This window comes from Curcuma longa, chromosome 4 (assembly GCF_044706935.1).
Source record: "Curcuma longa cultivar G26 ecotype Majalengka, Jawa Barat chromosome 4, ITB_CL_G26_1.1, whole genome shotgun sequence".
Classification (NCBI taxonomy): domain Eukaryota; kingdom Viridiplantae; phylum Streptophyta; class Magnoliopsida; order Zingiberales; family Zingiberaceae; genus Curcuma; species Curcuma longa.
Window position 1 is genome coordinate 16,780,092 of NC_133864.1, and position 22,430 is coordinate 16,802,521.

General features: G+C 35.3%; 2 protein-coding genes across 2 annotated transcripts in view; both read left to right on the plus strand.

The window, feature by feature from the left end:
- LOC141826647 (cleavage and polyadenylation specificity factor subunit 1) overlaps nt 1-22,430 on the plus strand; it is an 86,108-nt gene that overhangs the window by 30,181 nt on the left and 33,497 nt on the right. Inside the window, exons 2-4 of the mRNA XM_074713913.1 lie at nt 17,472-17,618; nt 19,501-19,654; nt 19,982-20,117. Coding sequence (XP_074570014.1) covers nt 17,472-17,618; nt 19,501-19,654; nt 19,982-20,117 — 437 coding nt within the window. The remainder of the gene's footprint in view (nt 1-17,471; nt 17,619-19,500; nt 19,655-19,981; nt 20,118-22,430) is intronic.
- On the plus strand, nt 4,792-6,157 carry LOC141828301 (BURP domain-containing protein 6-like). The gene is made up of 3 exons (XM_074715702.1): nt 4,792-4,875; nt 5,027-5,150; nt 5,238-6,157. The coding sequence occupies exons 1-3, from the start codon at nt 4,846-4,848 to the stop codon at nt 6,026-6,028; spliced, it is 945 nt and encodes a 314-aa protein (XP_074571803.1). The 5' UTR covers nt 4,792-4,845; the 3' UTR covers nt 6,029-6,157.

The following is a 22,430-nucleotide window of genomic DNA, read 5'->3' on the forward strand; positions in this document are numbered from 1 at the left end:
ACAGGCTATCTGAAGATGCAGTTTATGTTCGATCAGAAGTACAACAACCGCCTAGAGATTTGACTGAGTTAATATTAGAGGATCTTCCTCCTATTCCACCACTTAAGCGACGACTTTTGATTCATCAACACTTAAAGATTTTTTATTTTGAAGACACTATCCTGAACTCGAGGATGAGTTCTTTTCAACCTGGGTCATCTGATGCAGAAGCATCTAACAACATGATTAGTTTATGTCTTCCGATACAATTATATTCCCCTTTGAGCTGTGATGAGAAGAAATCGAGATTATCAACCTCTCTTTTGGACTTTGAAGAAGGACGATTGAGGCTACCAATAAGGAAGATGATCAACCCGTGGCCTCCTGATGTCATATTCGTCAGCGGATCGATGAGAATTTCTAAAATCCAACAACTACTAATGAATTTTATTGATTTGGTACAAGACGATCTTCTTCCTAGGCGACCACTTGATACTACTCTAAACTCGAGGACGAGTTTCTTTCAACCTGGGGCGACTGATGCAGGAGCATCCAAAGATTTTTATTATTAATTTTGATAATTTTTATTTTTAGTAATTTTTGAAGTTTTTGGTATTTATAGTAGTTTTGAAAAGTTCTATTTTTTATTTTAGGATTTTTTAAATCCGTTTAAGATTTTTAAGAATTGAGTCGATTAAGAAATTTTTCTTTTTATTAGGAATCTTTCTTTTAGAGTTTGTTGAGAAAATTTTTTTTTTATTAGGAATCTTTCTTAGAGTTTGGGTCTATATAAACATGTTATGAGTTGATATTTGAGATGAGAAGTTTTGATTTAATAATAATTTTAGCAATGTCGTTTATTTCCCTTATCTCCTGTTATTCTTCCAAATTAATAGATTTTAGAAGATTATTTCCGACGTTCGCAATCGAACTTACGGATTTAATATTACCCCTGGGATAATCGCTATCCCGCCTGGCGTGAAGATAGATTTTTGAGTGTTGTTCATAAACTGAGCTCCGAAGAAACTTGGACGCCTGAATAAAATAAAATTTTACTTGGTTTCGAAGCTCCAGCATAGACAGTCTGTCTTAGATGTGAAGACAAAAATGACAATTGGATCCGACGAAGCTGCTTTGAAAAGCATGCTGAATAGATTCCTCCTTCCCTCCGCCATGGTAAAAAGCTTTGACTCCTCCAAAATAATTATATTATTAAACCAATATCTCCTAAATTTTGTTTCTTTTTATCGATGCCACGTTGTTCTTGAGTATTCAGACTCCTTAACCAATAGAATCCAAGAATGGAGTCTCGTCACAGATCGACCTGTCCACCAAAATTGTTTACCATCTCATCAGTTAGACCGCCTCCTCATCGGTGACATCGATCGACATTATGATCTTGATTAATTCTGATCCGCTGAGCATCCTCCTTAAAAGCAAACCCAGGACAAGATACATATCCTCTCTCTGAGCAGCTGCCAAGTAACCAAAATGACAACCTACTACATCTTGCCAGCAGTTTCCCTTGTCTTCATCTCATGTATTTGCTGTATGATCATAAAGCAAAGGTGCTTTCCATCGAATCAAGCAGCATCTGGGAGACAGCTCAGGACAATTCCGCCTAGAGGTGATCCCCATACTGATCCAGAATCATTGAGCCAACTTAGTCGAGGAGGTCTGGCATCTGCGGTAATCCGTTCTCTGCCATCATTCCGCTACACTGAGCAGATCAGAGATGAGTGCGGTAGGGAAATCAGCGAGTGTCCCATATGCTTATTCCAGTTCCGGGAAGAGGAGTATCTTAGACGGCTGCCTAATTGTGAACATGTCTTCCATGTCTCCTGCAGTGATACTTGGCTCCAAATGAATTCAACCTGCCCATTATGCAGAACAAATGTTTTATATGACGTTGAGGAGTACGTTGCTTCTGTTACAACGATGGCACAGATGGAACGAGAGAGACCTCTGGGTTACCACACACTTTAGATTTAGCTCGAACGTTGGGAGCCACTGATGGGCATCTGTAGGTGATGGCTTTTAATTACCTTTTGTCGACACATTGGCCTCGCCTGTTGGAGCGCCAGTGTATCTATCAAAAACAGAGACATCCAAGGGAAAAAAACAGCTCATACTTTCTTAACAAGTCATTTTCATCTTCAAGGTAAAAAGACGGAGGAATGAAATTACTTATTCTGCAATATATGATCCTAACAGCACTAGATTTTGCAGAACCAAACTGCTTAGGTAAGCAAGATTGATATAAATATACATATAGAAGAGTACAGGTATAAGTCAGATGGAACTCCAAACTAATAGTTAATTTGAGTGTTCACCACGGATCCAGATTCTCTAGAAACAAGATGAGGACCAAATAAGTAGAAAAGCTGAATAAATGCACACATATTCCTTGTTTATTGAAGCTACTACACCTTAGTGATGCCAGATAGTAGTATTTCTTATAGAATTAGCCAAGTATGACAGGAAAATGGCCGAGGAAGCAACAACCTAGCTTCTAGTTAGCTTACAATCACCTGAACAAAATCCTTTTTTCTAGCATAGTCGAGAACTGCACAAAAAATGCAATCGTTGTGATGTGACCACAAATAATTGTGATATGACCACAAATATTTGTGATGCACACACACACACATATCAGGGTGATATGACCACAAATAATTGTGATGCAAAACACACCTCGTAGACGTATTCTCCACTGAATCGCAGCCCTGCAGCATGCCCACCACCGTTCGAGCTATGCAGCGCCACCTCCGTCCTCGGCCCTCTTCGTTCACGCGCCATAGCCAACACCCCACGGTCCATGAGACGACGACGAACCAGATTCAAACCTTCCCGCCTCTAATACTGACAATCTCCTTGGTCTCATCGGAAAGTTCCATTTCCCGAGCAGAGACGATCGAAGAAAACCAGAGGCTAAAAATAAACCGAAGAGACTAGGATTTCCGGTAAGGAAGGATCTGCTCCACCCCATCAGCTATTGCTCAGCTTCTTCTCCGGTTGTGGAGGGTAATTAGGGAAAGTTGCGTTATGACGTTAGATGACTATGTTAAGGACATTGTGATGATTAAGACCATCTCCAACGGGTGCTCTTTTACACCAAAATAGTGTAAAAGTGGCACCATTTCTCTCCAATGGATACACCAAAATGGTGTCCAAAATGGTATCCATGAACAGTGCAGCACCATTTTGGTACTACACTGTTCACTTGCACCAAAATGGTGCAAGTGTAATATTAATTAATTAATTAATATAAAAATATTTTTAAATGCTAAAAATACTATAAATATTAATGCATTAAGTAGAATAAATTAATGTATTAAATATCACATGCACGAAAATATTTTTAAATATTATAAATTAATATTATTTAATTTAATTAATTAATTTTGTAAATTATATATATTATAATATATTAGTTATTAACTTAAATAAGTAATATGTAAAATATTTATTATATTGCTAAGTTTATAAATATTTTAAAATTTAAAATATGTTTTGTGAAAATATTTAAAATATTTTATCTTAATTGTTTATGATTGTATATTATCTTTAAATAATAGTATGTATACAAAATTATTTCCACCAAAATTAAGAAGGAAGTATTAATATTTATTTTCTTGTAATTAAAAAATATAATATTATGATCATAATTAAAATTAGTTATTATGTACCATAAAAATATTAATTTTATTAATAATTATGATCATAATAAAAATATTTAACAAATTAATATATATGTTGAAATTAATATATATTATAAGATGGAAAAATAGAATATTCTAAGGAATATTCTTTTTAGTGTAGGAAATGGTGTCTCTTGGTTGGAGTTGAAAAAAATTTGGTGTTGAAATGACACCAAATTAGTGTTGAAAGAGCACCAAAATGAGTTTTATGGTTGGAAATGGTCTAAATCCAAGTAGGTCAATAGTTGATATCATCAAAAGTCAGAATTGATAAAAAAAAAGTTTAAATAGATCATTATTGAATTCAACGTAGAGTTTTAAGATGTGAAATTTTGACTCAAAATTGATCGAATATTAAAAAATAATAAAGTCATGATTTATCGAAATTGATTGGACACTATATAACGAAATTCTTACAAATTAAATTGATTGGATGTTAGATAAAGTACATTTTGATAGATCGAAATCAATCGGAGACTAGACAATGCAAGAATTCAAGTTTGATAGGTTGAAATGAGTTTAGGGGTGGGAAAAAATACCGAATTTTCGGTATACCGCACATACCATACCGATATTTACCGTCCATATCGAAAATTTCGGTATACCGAAAAATTCGGTACGGTATTATACCGTACCGAAATTTTCGGTATCGGTAACGGTACGCAATTTTTATTGTTCGGTATTTCGGTATAGCAACATTTTCGGTATAATACCGTACCGAAATTAAATGATTTTATCAATCGACTACCGTAACTCTGAAAATAAGATTTACTACCGTAACTTAGTATCATAATTATAAACAGTTCGTAGTTTGTCAGAGTAATTATGAATAATACTCTGTAAATAGTCATCTATTACAGTATTATAAACAGTAATTACTACAGTAATCTTATATATATACTTTATATATATATTGCACTATACAAGATTGATTGGCAGAAATATTTTCATTTATAACGTGGTCTTATCTTTCACGAGACCCGCATAGAGCGGAAGTTTGTGCCGGCCTATTTTTTTGTAATTTAGTAAAAATAATACAACGTGAAGTGAGTGCGAAATAAGAAAATATTTCAGCTTCCCCATTTCTCCTCTATTTAAGTGTGCCCAAATGCGTATTCATGAGCCATCTACCAATCCTCAATTTCTACTCTGCATTATATTGTTCATGGCTAACCTGCTCGTGTTCTTCCTTGGGGTGAGCAAATTCACAGCACTCTAGTATTATTAATCAATAGAAGTTTTTTGGTTGAATCAGTCAGTAATCTGATTCAATAGATTTGCCTTGTATGACGTTTGTTTGTTTTCTTCAATTAATTATGTGCACATGAATTTTGATTTGGTGGCAGCTCCTCGCCGGACTAGTAGCCCATCCATCAGTGGCACTTGCTTCGTCGCCGGAGCTCTACTGGAAAACTGCTCTCCCGACCACTCCCATCCCTAGCAACATCCATGACCTCCTTCACCCTCCTGGTTTATTGATTTTTACCCGCGTATATTTTCATTACTATAATTAATCTTATTAATTTGGAATTCCAATATATATGAATTGAATTGCAGAGACGAGCCCCGGCGTATGGACGTCGCCGGATTCCGAAGAAGAAGAGGTGATTCCCGGAGCCACCTCCATTTACTACAACGCCGCCACGGCAGAGCAACTCCGCGACAAGTCCTCCCGCTCTCTGTTCTTCCTCGAAAAGGACCTGTTTCCCGGAGCCACCTTCGACTTGCAATTCAAGCAAACCATCTCCAAACACGCCGACCTCCTCCCTCGCCGCGTGGCCGACGCCCTCCCCTTCTCCTCCGACAAGCTCCCCGACGTCCTCGAGCTTCTCTCCGTCGACCCTAACTCGAAGGAAGCCCGGGAGATGAGCGCGACCTTGGAACGGTGCGAGCGCACGTCGAATGCAAGGGAGACAAAGCACTGCGCCACCTCCATCGAATCCATGGTCGACTTCGCCGTCTCGGCTCTGGCCACCGACGATGTCAGCGCGGTGTCGACGGTCGCGAACGCCACGGCGGCGGCGGCGATGCATCGGTACGCAGTGGAGGGGTTCGAAAGGATGGGCGGGAAGGGACTGGGCGTTTTCTGCCACGCCGAGCCGTACGCGTACGTGGTGTTCCACTGCCACGCGGTGGGGAGGGGGATGAGGGATTACACGGTGAGCTTGACGGGGAGCGACGGGAGCCGAGTGGAGGCGATCGCAGTTTGTCACCTGGACACGACCTCGTGGAATCCGCGGCACGTGATGCTTCAGGTGCTGCAGGTGAAGCCGGGGAGTGCAGAGCCGGTTTGCCATTTCCTGCCCATCGACCACGTCCTGTGGACCCCTCGCCGACAAATGCTGTGACCTAGTCTCAATGATTGCCATATATGTCTCTGCCTATTGTTGCTTGTGCCTGTCTATACCTAAAGTATGTAAAATGTGTGCTTATGTTGTAGGCCTGAAGTAATAGTGCTGTCGGTGGGTGTATGTATAGCTTTGCTTAATTCTATATAAATAAATAAGTTTACTAAATCACTTCTAATTGAGGTTTGCTGATCAACTCTATAATTTTCATACTCAATAATATAAAATGGAAAAGACTACAATGAATAGTAAAGTTTATGTTTAATCATCCAATGATAGAGTTACAAATAATGATTTTTATAGTTATTAGATGAAATTTTAGAAGTAGAATACTATGACCCAGAAATATGAGTTATTTTATTTATGTGTCACTGATTTGCCTGTCAAAGGATGAAGGTGCATCTACAACATAATTTAGTTGAAATAAATCATAAAAATTTGTATAAGAGATATGAACCATTTATGTTGGCATAATAAGCGATTCATTATTTTATACTTCATATCCTAATTTGAAATATGACAAATTGATTGGTGGATTGTCTGTAAAATGAAAACACGGGAAAAAAAATTGAAGAATGTTGGAAAAAAACATGCTCATTTTAAATTTTTTTAGTGTAATTTTCTAAAAACTATTAGATGAGTCTATATTTATTAAATTTTACAAGTTAATATTCTTTTGTACTCTTTGAAATTTATTAAGTTATTTTATACCTTTATTTTTTGTTTTATAAAATATATATTCATGTAGGAGTTTTGGGTTATATGGACTACATTATACTTCTTAAAATTTATTAAGTTGTTTTACATTTTTATTTTACAATTTTAAAAAAGTTTAGATCCATATAATAATTTTTAAAAATTGATATATATATTGACTTAGAATTGTCTATATTCCACGGATGAATCTTTGTTGAGTTTCAACAATAATGAAGACCTCTAAACTTATTCATTGCCTATCTTTTTAGTTTAAATCTATTTAGATCAATATACCAATTTTAACTAATAGTAGATCTAAACTATTTAAATCTCAAATATGATCTATCTGTTATATTCCATAACATATATGGAATTAATTTATGTTCCTAATTTTATTTGAGTGTTAAGTCTAAAATAATTTCATCCATAAGTACTACATAAACATATACGACTTAAATTGCATAATCTCCTCCACTATTGTATTCCCTAGAGCCATGGTAGTTGCCCTTGGGGCATGGTTGAGTTGGTTATTGTAGGGCAGATTTACTGCAGTGGGCAAGGTTCGAATTTCGACGAAGCCGAGACAATGCCTTCTCTCATAGTGGTCAACTGCAATTTTCTGATTTACCTTCTTACAGATAGTTGTGGGACTGACTATGTGAGACCGCTAGGATGGCGGATTCCACCTAGAGCCATTGGAGTCGTTCTATATTTTTATTTTCTAAATTTTGCTATTATAAATTTAAAATATGATTCTATCTCTAAAAGATAGTCTCGATCGAGTTAGAGGGTTTATATCGTTCATCCCTTAGAGACTAGATAGTACTACCATACAAATAGCTATAATTAATCACATTTATAGGATGAAACACATTGTGAACAAGACAGAACTTATCAATCTATCACATTAAAAATTCATATTAGGATAATGAGAAAATGTCTATTTTATGTAGTTGTAGAGGATAAAGATATGGTCTATGTGGATACAAGGAGAATCACTCAAATGCCATGGATTTCACTAAAAAAGAGTTTAATGCACACGCAACTTGCGCATAATCTCAAAGTTTAATACACACATAACTTGCACATAATCTCAAATTTTAATTCAGGTGCAACTTGCAATAATTATGTCTGATTGATGAACATTGAATTTGATTGCTAATATATTGAGAATATCTTTTTTAATTAGATAGCCAATCAAATCTTCTAGAGCAATGACTATCAATATGAATCAACGATATGACAGATCTGACATGGTTCTGAATTTTATCTTCGATGGAAAATAATAATAAAAAAGATGAGGAGTTGCTATTTGAGGGCTAGAACCTAATCCGTCGTTGGAAGAAAGAACAATAGAGAAAAAAGAATGCAGTTTTTGATAGCTGAAATTTACTAGAGCAGAAGAGGAAAAAATCTATTGCTATGTGCTGAGCAAGACTTGGAAAAATGCTATGTGTTGAGCAAAACTCAGAAAAAAATCTATTGCTATGTGCTGAGCAAAACTCGAAAAAAAATCTTCGATGAAAAAAATCTATTGCTATGCCAGATCTGATATGAAGGAGATGCATGCAGACACCCAAGGCTATGAAGAAGGTGTGCGAGCGGATAGACGCAGACACCAAAAGACCATGAAGAAGATGCCCGTGTAGATAGACGTGGACACTGGAAGGCCATGAAGTAGGTGTGCGCGTAGATAGACACGGACAACAAAAGGTCATGAAGAAGGTGTGCGCGTAGATAGATCCACGATCATGTTGTAGATTTATAGCAATTTGTTAAATGCAAGAGATAATTAAATGTGAAAATGAAATAAAAACTTTAAATCACACCTAAATCCAAAGACATTGTTATCTTGAAATTTTGAGAGCCAACAAGACTTGATCTTCCATAGGGGTTAGGACATCGCTTTGGATGGAAGAAAGGAAGAGCCAATCATAATTGATTATCTCTCCACCCTACGGGGACAATAATCCTTTTTAGCCTTAGAACATATTTATTATCATCCCATCAACAATAATAAAAAAAGTGAGTTAATAGATTTTTACAAACATAATACTCATATCCATTAACCAAACCCATAATGAATACATCCATTAAATTACTTTTATCGGGTTTAATCCATGATGACATTTTGTGTGTTATAAATTAACATATAAGCTCACCAACCAATGTATAGTTTTTTTAATACTAATATAACATGTTTCGTATGAGTACCCAACCCCTTTGATACCTTCTAAAGGCTTACTCCTTGGACGGATTACGGTGTAACAATAAGGTAATTAATTTCGTAGTTAACAAGATATTTATAAGTTGATTCCTAACTATGATGTACTGTAGATTAATATTCTTTAATAGGAAGATAATCCTAGAAAGCTAGCTAGGTAGTGACACATTATTCATGCTTTCTGATTTACCTAGGTGATTGGTGTAAAATTTTCATGATACTGGTCCGATCACTTATAGGATTAGTCTATTCAAAAAATTAAATACCTAGATTATCAAAAAATAAGGGCTCATTCCTTGCATAACATGCTTTATTGCGGCAAAAGGTAGAATCTATCATCCCAACGGTCCTATACAGTCGGTCCCACGACCATTTATGAGAAGGTAAATCGAAAAATTATAATTAATCACTACGGAAAAGACAACCCTTGCCTACTATAACAAATTTGCTTTGTAATAATTAATTCAATCATGTTAATGGGCAGCATAACACGCTTCATATAGTATGAAAGAATCAAGAAATTTTCTCGATTTCTTGCAGCAGACTTGCAGAAGAGGGCCAGGGTTCGAATCCTGGCGAAGCCAGGCAATACCCTCCTGCGTCGTAACTAACTGCACTTTCTCGATTTACCTCCTCATAGATGGTCGTGGGGCCGACGCGCTTCATATAGTATGAAAGAATCAAGAAATTTTTACCTTATAAAAAAAATAGCCACTTTTTTTTTTAATCCATCGTTTTTGTTTTCTCCTCTCTTTATTGATTGTTGCACAATAAAGCCGTCAAATCTTTGTCTAAACTTACCAAGTTTTACATGCAGGAATCTTTTATTCATTAAATATTTCTTATTTAATAGTTATTAAATGATGTTTGCTCTCCTTTCCTCTAACTAACTTTAATCTTGTGTATAATAAATTAATTTTTTAATTTGTGGTCAATATTAAGAATCAATTGGATTTGGATAAGAGCAGAGGAAGCATGGTTAATTTAGCACTCGTTGAATAAGCATCGTTATTGAATAAGAAATATTTGATGAAAAACTTGGCCAAGTTTGAAAATTATTTGACAACACTATTGTGCTACAACCTATAATAAGGAAAAGGGAAAAGGATAGATGTGCAAAAAAATTGAATAAGAAAACGTTTATTGTCTGCAATCATCCATCCATTTAATCATTTTTATTGCATAAGAAAACGATTGCTCCACTATTGATTCACACATTACTCTTCCCAATTGCTCAATCCAACTCAACATCAGGGATAACAATCGATTGATAGCACCATAACAGTTGACTGTTCCATCATCATTCAAGTTTTCAAATCGACTATAAAATTTTCTATTCGTTGCACAACATCATTAATTAAGTTCATCAATTAATTGTAAAATCATATGACTGGTGGTCTCTAACAATCAAGTGTTGTACAAATTTCTTGAATGAGTGTGGCAAACCCTGAACAATTTTTGGTTTGACTCAAGCAATCAACTACTATATATATTTATGGTAGTCGATTGCTGCCAATATCCTAACCTCTTAAGCACGCCGAACACTCTGAGTTTCAGGTTCATTAATCAATTGGCATACCTATATTAGTTGACTGATAACTCTGTTTCAACCTTACCAAGATTGAACTCTTACTTTGTCAAACATTTGGTCAATCTCAACTTACCTAGACTTTATCATTATCTAGCATCAATCAATCTTGAATTGTCATCTAGCCAATGTTAATCTCGAGACTTCACTTCTTGTGTCCATCATTCGGTACTCCATAACTTGTTAAAACTTCTCCCACATGCCTAACATCTGATCCTTCATAATCTGTTAGGACTTTTTCATACATGTCTAACATCCAATCCTTCACCACATATTAGAACTTCACTTCACAAGCCAAGTGTTTGATCCTTCAGGACACACTTGAGCTTCACTTTTCATGTCAGGTGTTTAGTCAACTATGATTCACTTGGACTTTGCTCTTGCTAATTTCAAATTGCTAAGTGTTCTGGAGTTCCATGATCCACTTGGACTTCTTCATTACCAAGTGTCCGATCAATTTTGACCAATTTAACATCTTGCTCAAACATCAAAACTCAATCCAATCCAATTGCACTAACAATCTTCCTTTTTACTTAACCTCTCATTCAACCATAAACATATTGATTAAATATCACAATCCAACTCGAGTTTTGTCGACCTTGTCTAGAGGTCAATTGTATCAACAGTTAAATCATTTATCATAATTTTTTTGATCAATTGCATGTGATTATTTTGATCAATTGCATACTAAAAAACATTTTTCTAGTGATAGTAATGGCATGTAATCAATTGCGTGTGATTATTTTGATCACCCACGCATCTGCATCTTAGATGTCACAAAATAAATAGTTATCATGAATAATTCTAAAATAAAAATTCCATTAGGATTCACATTTGATATATCTCAGGTAAACCCATTCGACTGTATATCCCACCTAGGTTATCCCCCTCCGAGTTAATTTGCCTTGGTATGTGACACATCAGATTTCAGACATACACTCACTTTAGGAGTATCCTTGATCTGTGTAAACACAAGATTTTAGAGATATACTCACTTTAAAAACATCCCTGACTAGAAACATCTTTAGTATGTGATACACAGGACTTCGGAAATGCACTTATTTTTGGAAAATATCCAACTAGGAATATACCTGATATGTGATACACAGGACTTCAAAGATGCAATCACTTTGAGATCATCCCTGATCGGGAACATCCTTGATATGTGATACACAAGACTTTAGAGATGCCCTCCCTTTGGGAACATACTGATCCGGAACATCTCTGATGTGTGATACACAGGACTTCAAATATGCACTCATTTTGGGAACATCCTCAAAATAAATCATATTATAAAAATAGCCCCACCATCGGGCACTCAACCCCACATAGAGCTGTCAAATAGGTCAACCCATGGCAGGGCGGACCAACTCGTCAAAAACCAATCATCTGGCAGGGCGGGGCGGGTTGGCCCACCAAGTTGGTAGGTTGAAAAATTTTCAACCCAAACCAACTTAAGGCGGTTTGCGGGTTAGGTGGGCCAACCCACGGGCCTATCAAAAAATAAAAAATATAGAAAATATTAAAAATTTTAAGTTTAGATTGTATATTTAAATGGTCAAGTTAAAATTTTTAAATTTGGATTATGGTTTAGACGAATAAGCCCACTAATTCATTAAATTTTTTCTTTTAATTTTAAATTTTAAAGAAAAAAATAAATTTTCTTAATCTGCAAGTCAACCCACGCAGGTCGCGGACCAACCCACGCAGATCGCGGGCCTAGGCTGGTCGACCCATCTGAACTCATCTTAAAATGGGTTGATAAAATTTCAACCCAACCCACTTAAATTGTTTGACGGAGGGGCTAATCCGACGGGCCTAACTCAAATTGACAACTCTAGCCCCACAGTTGGCACTCATGTGCTATGAGAACATGCTCAATTGGGAATATATATACCTACCGAACCAAACTTCTCCAACTCTCGCTGCAGATTGTTTCTGATGTTGATGCAATCAATATCTAGTCAAGGTTGACCAAGTTGACCGAGCTTGAGTTGACTTGAGTTGCATTTTGATAGTTGATCAATATGTTAGTTGGATGTCAAGTAGGTTAAGGTTTCGATCATATACTAGACAGTCGATTAATATATTAGTTGGTAGAGTGAGAAGTCCTAGTGGGAATGGTTGACCGAACACTTAACGATCAGAAGTCCAATAGAGAGTTGACAAGAGAAAAGTCCAAGTGGATCACAGTTGACCAAAATACTTGGCGATTGAAAAGTTCAACATAGAGTTGGCATAAGACATGAAGTTTCGATAGGTTAAGGTTGATCGAATGCTAGACAATGAAGTCCCGACAAGTCAATGTTGATCGGACGCTAGGCAACTATGAAGTCCTTACAAGTTAAAGTTGGCTGGATGTTGGGCAAAGGAAGTCTTGCTAGGTTGAGGTCAATCGGATATTTGGCAATATAAGAATTCAATTGTGGTAAGGTTGAAATAGGTGTATCAATCGACTAATTATAAACCCTGAAAATAAGATTTACTATAGTAATCTGCTACGGTAACTATAAATAGTAGTTTGTTATAGTAATTGTGGCTAGTACTCTACTACAGTATTATAAACAGTGATATGCTACAGTATTATGAATAGTGATTTGCATAGTGATGCCCACCTGATGAGTTCGATCAGTCGACTGTTCATTTTGTTATAGCAAATAGAGAGTTGAAAAATCAATTTGACCAAAATCAATTGACTGATGGATTTGATCAATCGACTGATGACACTGTAGTAGTGAATAGAAGATTTAGAAAGACAGAATAGTGATTATCCTGCGGGCAATATTGATTTTGTTGATCGACTGTGAATGTCAAAAATTAATCTTCTAAAACCTGTTGATTCAAAAGAATACCAAGAGATAGGAAAATAAACGACACAGTCAAAAATATTATTAAATAAAAAACTTTTTGCTAACATTAACTAGACAATGATTTATATAGACCAAAATCCTAAGACGCAAATAAAGAAAAAATCCTAATAGAAAGAAAAAATCTTAACGGACTCCAAATCTTAAAATTCTTAAACGGACTCAAAATAAAATAAAATAAATATAAAAGATAGGAATTATCAAAAATATTCTAAATATAAAAAAACTAAAAAATTATAAAAAAATAAGAATTATCAAAAATAAAAAATCTTCAAATTCTCCTGCATCAGTTGTCCTAGGTTGAAAGAACTCATCCTCGAGTTTAGATTAGTGTCAGGTGGTAGTTCAAGAGGAAGATAATCTGACATCAATTCGGCAAAATCTACTAGTAGTTGTTGGACTTTGAGAATCCTCGTTGATCTGTTGATGAGTACGATATCGTGGACGTTGCTCTTGTCCATCTTTGCATCTTTGAAATACTTCTCCACCAGCTCCATACACTTCTTGAATAAGTCTATATATATTAAGTTCCTCAGACTTGACTCTTGTAATGGTGGAGTATAAATGGATGCTCTCGTACAAAGAATCAATTTCAATAGTAGTCTGTGCAGTGGAGGAGAGTGTTCTCTTGGCCTTCTCACATAATGTCCTCAACCTCCTGAGAGCCCTAAGGTTACCATTGATATCCTTCTTGTTTTTTCTCTTGAACTCCTGAATAAAATGGTTGACCATGTAGTTAAAGATAAGCATCACCAACAGTAGCCTTGACCTTATAGATACCCTCCTCAATAGTAAGAAGAAAGACATCAAAAGTGTCATCACCAAGATAAAAAATAAGAACATTCTTCTCACCAACACTGCTTGCCTTCTTGTCAAGTCCATAGGCAATAGCAACATCAGTGGGCTCATTGATGATCCTCATCACATTTAGATCAGAAATGACACCGACATCCTTTGTGGCCTGATATTGGGAGTCATTGAAGTAAGCAGGAACAATGACAACAACATTCTTCACAACAGATTCAAGGTAGGGTTTAGTAATTTCTTTCATCTTGATTAACGCCATCGAAGAGACTTCTTCGGCTGCAAACTGCTTCTCATCAACTCTCACAATTGTCCCATCTTCCTTCTCATGGTGGATATTGTTAAGTTCTTCTTTGCTTTCTTCATTATTAGCTTCTACGATAGATGTTTTGGATTCCTCTTGTGTCTCAATAACTATGCTCTCACATTGTTGATTTTGGTCACTGTAAACAGATAATTCTAAATTACTTTGTTTGTCAGTTTCTATAACCAGAACACTGTTAATATTTGATTCCTCTCTTTCAAAGTCCATATCCTTGTCAACTTCATCATCATCATATACTGGCTCGTTAATCACCTTGGTTTCGTCTTCATGCTGAATAAATTGGGACACTAGGTCAATGCAGGGCGAGATGATGGAGACTGGGGCTTTGTCGATAGATGAACCAAGTTGTTGATTGTCGTCGGACAAAGTGAGCTTCTAGTCTTCGATCAACACTTTGTCTAGGTCTATCTCCTTTTCGTCAACATCGTTATAAACTGGATCATCAAATATTTCGATCTTGTTGTCGTCTCCGCTGCCTCCTGTGATCGGATGATCGAGAGAGTAGGATTGGCCATACTCGATGTTGTCAAGATTCGCATCTTCATGGTTATCTCCGCCATCGTGGGAAGAAAGGGGGATGTAGAGGCGTTGCGGAATCGACATTCTCTCGAAGTTGTAGGTGGCGAGGCAGTTGATCCCGAATCCTTCGAAATCAAACTTGCACTTCGACATCTCTCCTTGATTGGAAATTAAAGATTTTTCAAAATGGGAATAAGGAAACTTACGACCTTTACGATCTTGTGCCGCTAGATGCTCGGATAACTTTGTGGTTTGTTTTTGTAGATCTTCAAGTATCTCATCTCGAGTGCAACGATCACGGTGCGAGACTTCTTTAGCCGGAACTTGCATGTCACGACCACGATCACGATGACTATCCATGAGAACTAAGAGCTCTGATATCAATTGACGTCGGACGGGATAACGATTATTTTGTGGGCTGAATTAATTCCGTTGATCGACTGTGAACGTCGGAGATCAATCTTTTAAAATCTATTGATTCAAAAGAATATCAGGAGATAAGGAAATAAATGACACTGTCGAAAATATTATTATACCAAAATTTTTTTTGCTAACATTAACTAGACAATGATTTATATAAACTCAAAACCCTAAGACGCAAATAAAGGAAAAAATCCTAATAGAAGGAGAAATCTTAACGGATTCCAAATCTTAAAATTCTTAAACAGATTCAAAGTAAAAATAAAATAAAATAAATTTAAAAGATAGAAATTATCAAAAATACTCTAAATACCAAAAATTCAAAAATTACCAAAAAATAAGAATTATTAAAAATAAAAACCTTTGGATCCTCCTGTATCACATTGCAAGAAAATTTATGTAATGTCTTATTGAGTTGTTTGGGGAAAAATATCATGTTTTAATTTTGGCTATACAAAAGGTTGGCTGAGAATTAGTATTATGAATTAGCACATCTAAATTTCTGACTAATTGGCATCATCATAACGTATAAGTTTATAACAAGAATGATAAAATCTGTACCTCTGATACTATCATTAGATGGTGAACTACTCATTGAGAATGTACTTGTTATGAATGATATGGCATTTTATTTGTGCTAGAGAGTTCAATTCTATCTATTGGCAAATAGAACTGCACAATGACACTGAGAATAAGAGTCAGTCTGTAGCTCTTTCAACCTTTAAGGCACTCATTAGCAGAGGGCAAAGTGTCAAACCCTTTAGTAGTTGGGACCTGCTTGAAATTCAATGGCTTGATAAGATTCATCTAGCTGACCCCCAACAGTTGGGACCACAACTTGTTGCATGCAAATCGAAAGCTTGGTTTGATATTTCACACACATACAGGATTAACTACCTTTGGCTTAAATGGTTAAGTCCATACAATCTAGGTTTCTTAGGATGGTGCTGGGTCTGTGTGCAACATTTTTTATGAAAGTAAATTTAGGTTAGCCATACGATGCTAGAGTGAGACACTGCATGATCAGGAGCCATCACTTGGTTCATATGGTTGGATATCTGAAATCACTTTTTTGCATACTGAAAAGTTAAAACAAAATTGAGACAATGGAGACAAATGCCCATAGATATTGTTTGTAGATAACTTGATCATGCCTTGTGGAAAACACTTAAAGAGAGAGTAAATATGAACAAATTTTAGATGAACTCATTAGGGTAATCAATGATAACCTGGACCACATGTACATAGGCTGTTTCTTTGAACAAAAAACTCGACCTATCAGTGAGTAGGGTTAGTTGGGCATGGTTAATTCATAGCCTATTCTTATGATGAAGTCCTAAATTACTAGTTCACAGTATTTGTCCTCATTATAGAAAATGGAGCACTGGTACAGTTATTTTCTTAAGCTTCTTCATGACATGGTCCATCTGATTGGAAAATTAGTAAAAAGGTTATGCCTTTGTTAAAAATTCCTGACCCTTTGCAGGCAGGTCTGAAGCATTTCTTTTTTCTACTACTTAATCTGAGTCGGTGATCTGTTATATTGTTCACCTACTAGACTAGAAGTGGTAACTAGTTTTTTTCCAAAGGTGAAGCAAAAATGATGTTCTCCTTGTACTGTTATACATAAATAAATCACTTCAAATAAAATTTTAAACTAAAATATGTCATGAACTTAAAAAGGTTAGACTTAGAGACATAAATAAATTGCTGTTTTCATAATTTTTATACATTTCACTCATATCTGTCATGTTGAAAAACAATTTCTATGTCTTCATTTTACAATTATTGATGATATTCTTGGGAATGACATTTGCTTTTTAATAAATTTTTATGCATGAAGGATCATTGTCGCTGGAATATATGTTTTATTTATGACTTGCTATATTAGAAGCTTAACAAATAAATGTCAAGCTTTCATCTTGGTCTATTGTGAAATTTATTTGTTAACTTTAGTAAATTCTTCAAGGTTTTAATTGCTAAAGTATTTTCTGCCATAGTTTACATGGGAATGTTGAGTCAATGGCAATAATGTCTGTTGGAGCTGACAACCACAATGATAGAAGAGACTCAATAATGCTGGCATTTCAAGATGCAAAAATTACAGTTCTGGAATACGATGATTCATCCCATGGATTGCGTACAAGGTAATATATGTATTCACATTCTCTCAATTCCTTGGACAGCAATAAATAAAATTGTTCATATATCATATTATTGTCAGAATAAGAACTATCCATATCTGTTTTGGAGTCACATAACTCATAACATTAATGATTCATTGAAAAAGACTATACATCCAATGACCTTCCCTAGTGCTGGTAACTTAGAAAAGCTTTGATTACACAACTGACTATAAACTGAGAGTCACATGCCCCAGTTAGTCAGCATGAGTCAGATATCTTTTTATTGTGGTATATGGGACTTCAGCTGATTTGGGTTACTATTAGGGAATCAGAGGGAGTTGATGTTTTATTGTTTGAAGTACTGAAAATTTGCAAAAATATACGCAAACCTGCTGCATGAATTGCTGAGTCATTGCTCATTCCAGATAAGTTGGGCATCCTTCTTTATGAATTGTCTGAGCTTTGGTTGATAATGATATTCTGATGAGCGAATGACTTGAGGAGAATTACTTATATTTTTGTAGTTATGGAACTACGAATGTGTTTCTCCTACTTTCTTCAATGCACTGATTTGACATTGTGGAATTAGTTGCTTATGTTTAATGGGATAATTCACTGTATCCATGTTTAGGTGGGATTCATCCAAAAGCCACATAATTGAAGCCCTTGTACTCTCAATTGGCTAGGATTACAGGTCCACTCTTACTAGGTGGCATTTTATACCTTAGCTTCTCCCCATAGCATATTTAGCTGTTGAAGGTGAACTATATGATGACTGTACCACAACTGTTCTCATTTGCATTTGTGATCTTTTTAACCCACTTCCCTATCTCCTATCTTATCTGGATCATAGGATTTATGAAAAAGTATGTTTTCAATCTTGGAGGACTAGTGTCGAGGAAGTTATAGCAGATGACTTGGGAGGTGAAAGTCACTCATGTGAAGATCATTGGCAAACAATAGAAGCTAAGATCTGGAAGGTGTCAAAACCTTAAAGTAAAACCTCTTCCTCCTACTTCTTTCTTCCTTCCTCTCTTCTTCTGCATTGTTTGGCGCCAGATAACTACACAAGCTATACTGGATGAGACTGAAACCATTTTATTCTAGCCAGACATCAGATTCTCAACACTGTCAAAATTAAAAATCTTGAATGGGATGATGCTAGACTATTAGTATTGTTAAAAACAAATTCAACAATTGGATGAAAAGGGGAGGAGTCTGTAGGAAAGTGCCATAGAAGTGTTACTTCACTTTATACTTTAGTGCATGCATTTGGGGAAAAAAAAGGCATGAATGATGACTAACAATTATATGATAGAATGAGTATGTTGAATTTGATAAGCTTGTTCCTAGTTGAATCTGAAAAGTGAATCACTTATGGAAAATCTAGAAAATATTTTTGCATTCATAACGACACTTTTAACTTCATGTCATATCTTGTTCACTTGTAGAGAAGCATTGAATTAACAAGGATTTAGTGTTCATTGCTAGTTAATTTTTGGGATCAGCACCATAGATGGTCCAAACATGCTATAGAGCCTTGTAGAGTAATGGATGCTAAAAGATGTTTCAATAGCACTGTGCACAGGCTAGTGAGCAAAGTTTACAAGTTAGTGAACATAGCTTAGCCAGTTTAGAATTAATTAGACTGTACATCTATAAGAGTTAATAAGATATATGCCATCTTAATTAGAATCTTGACAGAGCAAAAAATGAATAACATATGCATGTTCTTCTCCACTTAACAAGTACATCTTGTGACCATTTACCTGAAAATTGAAATAAATGTCAAAAGACTTGAAACTATTTGTATTCTTCTCCATATCAATTCGAAGTTATGTTGATCTGCCCAAATATTGGTTCTAGGAAGACTTTCAGATTTTCATTTTATAATGTTTTCCAGTTCAATGCATTGCTTTGAGGGGCCAGATTGGCAGTATCTAAAAAGAGGCAGAGAATCTTTTGCAAGGGGCCCTGTAATAAAGGCAGATCCCCTTGGCCGTTGTAGTGGAGTGCTAATATATGGGCTTCAAATGATAATTCTTAAGGCTGCTCAGGTACCAACTTGCTCCTTTGTTCTCGATTGTTGTTATGTTTATTGATGGTTCTTTTTTGAGGTCTTGATTGACATCAACAATTAACATACTGCAAATTACACTGTGACTGTATTTTCTCCTAACTAATCATCATGCATATGTTAACTAAGACCATCTGTCAATAGAGACTGGAAGCCAGTAATTTTCTTGAACTAGCTGTCAATACAATCTTTCCCTTTACCTAGTTTTTAGTGTCTTTGATTTCTATTTCTCTTAAATTTGATATTTAAGCTAGCTTGTTTATGTTTGTTTATTTCCTCTACACGTTCCCTTAATCTCTCTTTTTAGGTTGGTCAAGGGATAGTAGGAGATGATGAGCCTACTACTAGTGGTGGAGCGGTATCTGTTCGAATTGAATCATCATATGTTATTAACCTGCGTGATTTGGACATGAAGCATGTGAAAGATTTCACTTTTGTGCATGGTAAGTAAACTCATTGATCTAAGTCTGTGGAACTTAAGGAGAAATGAGCTTCTAGCTATTTCTTGAAACTGGTTTGGTCATCAATTTGTGTATGCTGGTTATATCTGAAGAGATTTGAGGGATTTTTCTCATTTTGACTTTCAAGTTACTTTCAAGTTACTATCAGTACAAAGTGATGAGAAGTTTGTAGCTTGTTCATATAGTGTTAAATACTAGATAAGCAGATATTATTGTGCTATTTTTAGTGGCAATCATTTATCCAATGATTGTGACTGTTGCTATATGCTTACATTAGTTTGCTCAGAATATTTATGTAAGTTACAGCTGATTTACTCATTTTACTGCATGCATGTAAATATTAGATGGTGCTGGTTGGCACCAATCCGAAGGAAGAAAGGGTGGAATAAGAGGAGGAAAAGGAAAAAAGGACTTACAAAAGGCTCTGAAATTTCCATTATCCTCTTCACACCCAAGGTTTTGCCAGTTCCCTGGTGCAACCTTCAGTTGAGTGTTGCAGCTCATAGAGGCTTCCTCTAGCCCTTCCATTTGTTAGCTGCTCAAGCTTGGTAGTTAACCTCTGACCTGGCATTGGGTTTTATGATGGTTTTGTTGTTGATAATTCTGGTGATATAGGGTGAGATGAAGGAAATTCAAAACCTTGATTGGATATGTAATTCAAGTTAGTTTACTACTGATTTGGACAAAAAGAATATTCAATGTTGTTAGAAAATTGCATATAATTTAGAAGGATCTGGTTCACTTGTGACAACAAATGGGCGCTTGGATTATATTCTCTTAATCAATAGTTCTGTCTTTCAATTGACACTGGATGAAGAAGTAATGGATGAGATGCTTGGTCTAAATTATAAATCACATACAACAACAAGGTGAGAGATGTAGGTGGTGAGGGCTCCTATATATGCAAACTTAGATTGGCCAAGAGTTGGATAGATTGGTTGTGTTTGTTAAAATTAATTTTGCTTGAGAAAACCTATTCTATTTTTTATTCATGATTTGATGAACTTTCAATTAATCTATTTATTTTTAGTGGAGTTACTCATTTATAGGTAACTTGTTTGAATATTTTTAAAATATCTCGATCAATCTATATCAGATGACTTTCTTGGGAAAGGTTGAATCAGCTTTTCCTGTTATAGATTAAACTCCACAGATCCATACTAGTATCAAATAGGAGATCTGCATCCATTTCAAACATTTGCTGAAGTCTTGATGCGATTTGAAGCCGCTATCTTTCAGATTTGATCTGGGAGTTGAAGGCAGTGAAACTTGAAACATTAACTTAAAATCTATTTACTCATTGATGAACTGCATTGATTTCCATTGCTTTCTCCCAGATCTAACATTATTGAGAGGTGCAGAGAAAGTTAAAATTGAAAACAAGTGCAACCTTCCAGGAAATTAAAAAATGATATATTGTTCAAGGACCAATTTTGTACATCATTTTTGAGCTAATATATACATATTTACATCATTTTTGATCAATTAAAAAAATACTTGATTAGTGGAGGGTAAGTACTTTAGTTTCTTTATATAAGAATAAAGGAGAAGTACACAGTTGTACAAATTATAAGGGTATTAAACTAATGAGTCATACTATGAAATTTTGAGATAGAGCAATAGAAAAAAGACTAAGAAAGGAGACCACGATAATCGAAAATCAATTTGAATTTATGCCTGGAAGGTCGACAATAGAAGCTATACATCTTAGACAGTTAATTGAAAAGTATCGGGAACAGAAGCGAGACTTACACATAGTATTCGTTGACCATGAAAAAGCTTATGATAGAGTTCCAAAAGAAATTATATGGAGAATTCTAGAAAAGACAGTTAACATAACGTATATTGAATTAATTAAGGATTTCCCATAAAGTTAGAGTTGCATCAAGAATCAGTTCTAAGTTCCTATATTTTTACATTCATCATGGATGAACTTATTGGACACATCTAAGATATAATACTGTGATGCATGCTGTTTGCAGATGATATTGTTTTGATAGATGAGACACGTGAACGAGTAAATGTTAAATTTGAATTTTGACGGGAAACGCTAGACGTGAAAGGTTTTAAGCTTAGTAGAGTAAAAACAGAATATATGAAATTTAAATATAGTAATATTAGACGTAATGAGACAATTGTTAAGATAGGAGATGACGAGTTATTTGTAACTGAGAGTTTTTAATATTTAGGATCATTTTTGCAAAAACATTGAGGGATTGAGAGATGTCTTATATAGAATATAAGCGGGATGGTTGATATGGAGGTGTGTGTCAAATGTTCTTTGTGATTGTAAAG

What these genes read in the sequence shown, in the direction of transcription:
- LOC141828301 (XM_074715702.1), top strand. Translation starts at nt 4,846, where the DNA reads ATGGCTAACCTGCTCGTGTTCTTCCTTGGG. An exon ending in TGCTCGTGTTCTTCCTTGGG is followed by an intron (nt 4,876 to 5,026) that starts GTGAGCAAATTC and finishes ATTTGGTGGCAG; the next exon opens with CTCCTCGCCGGACTAGTAGC. An exon ending in TGACCTCCTTCACCCTCCTG is followed by an intron (nt 5,151 to 5,237) that starts GTTTATTGATTT and finishes ATTGAATTGCAG; the next exon opens with AGACGAGCCCCGGCGTATGG.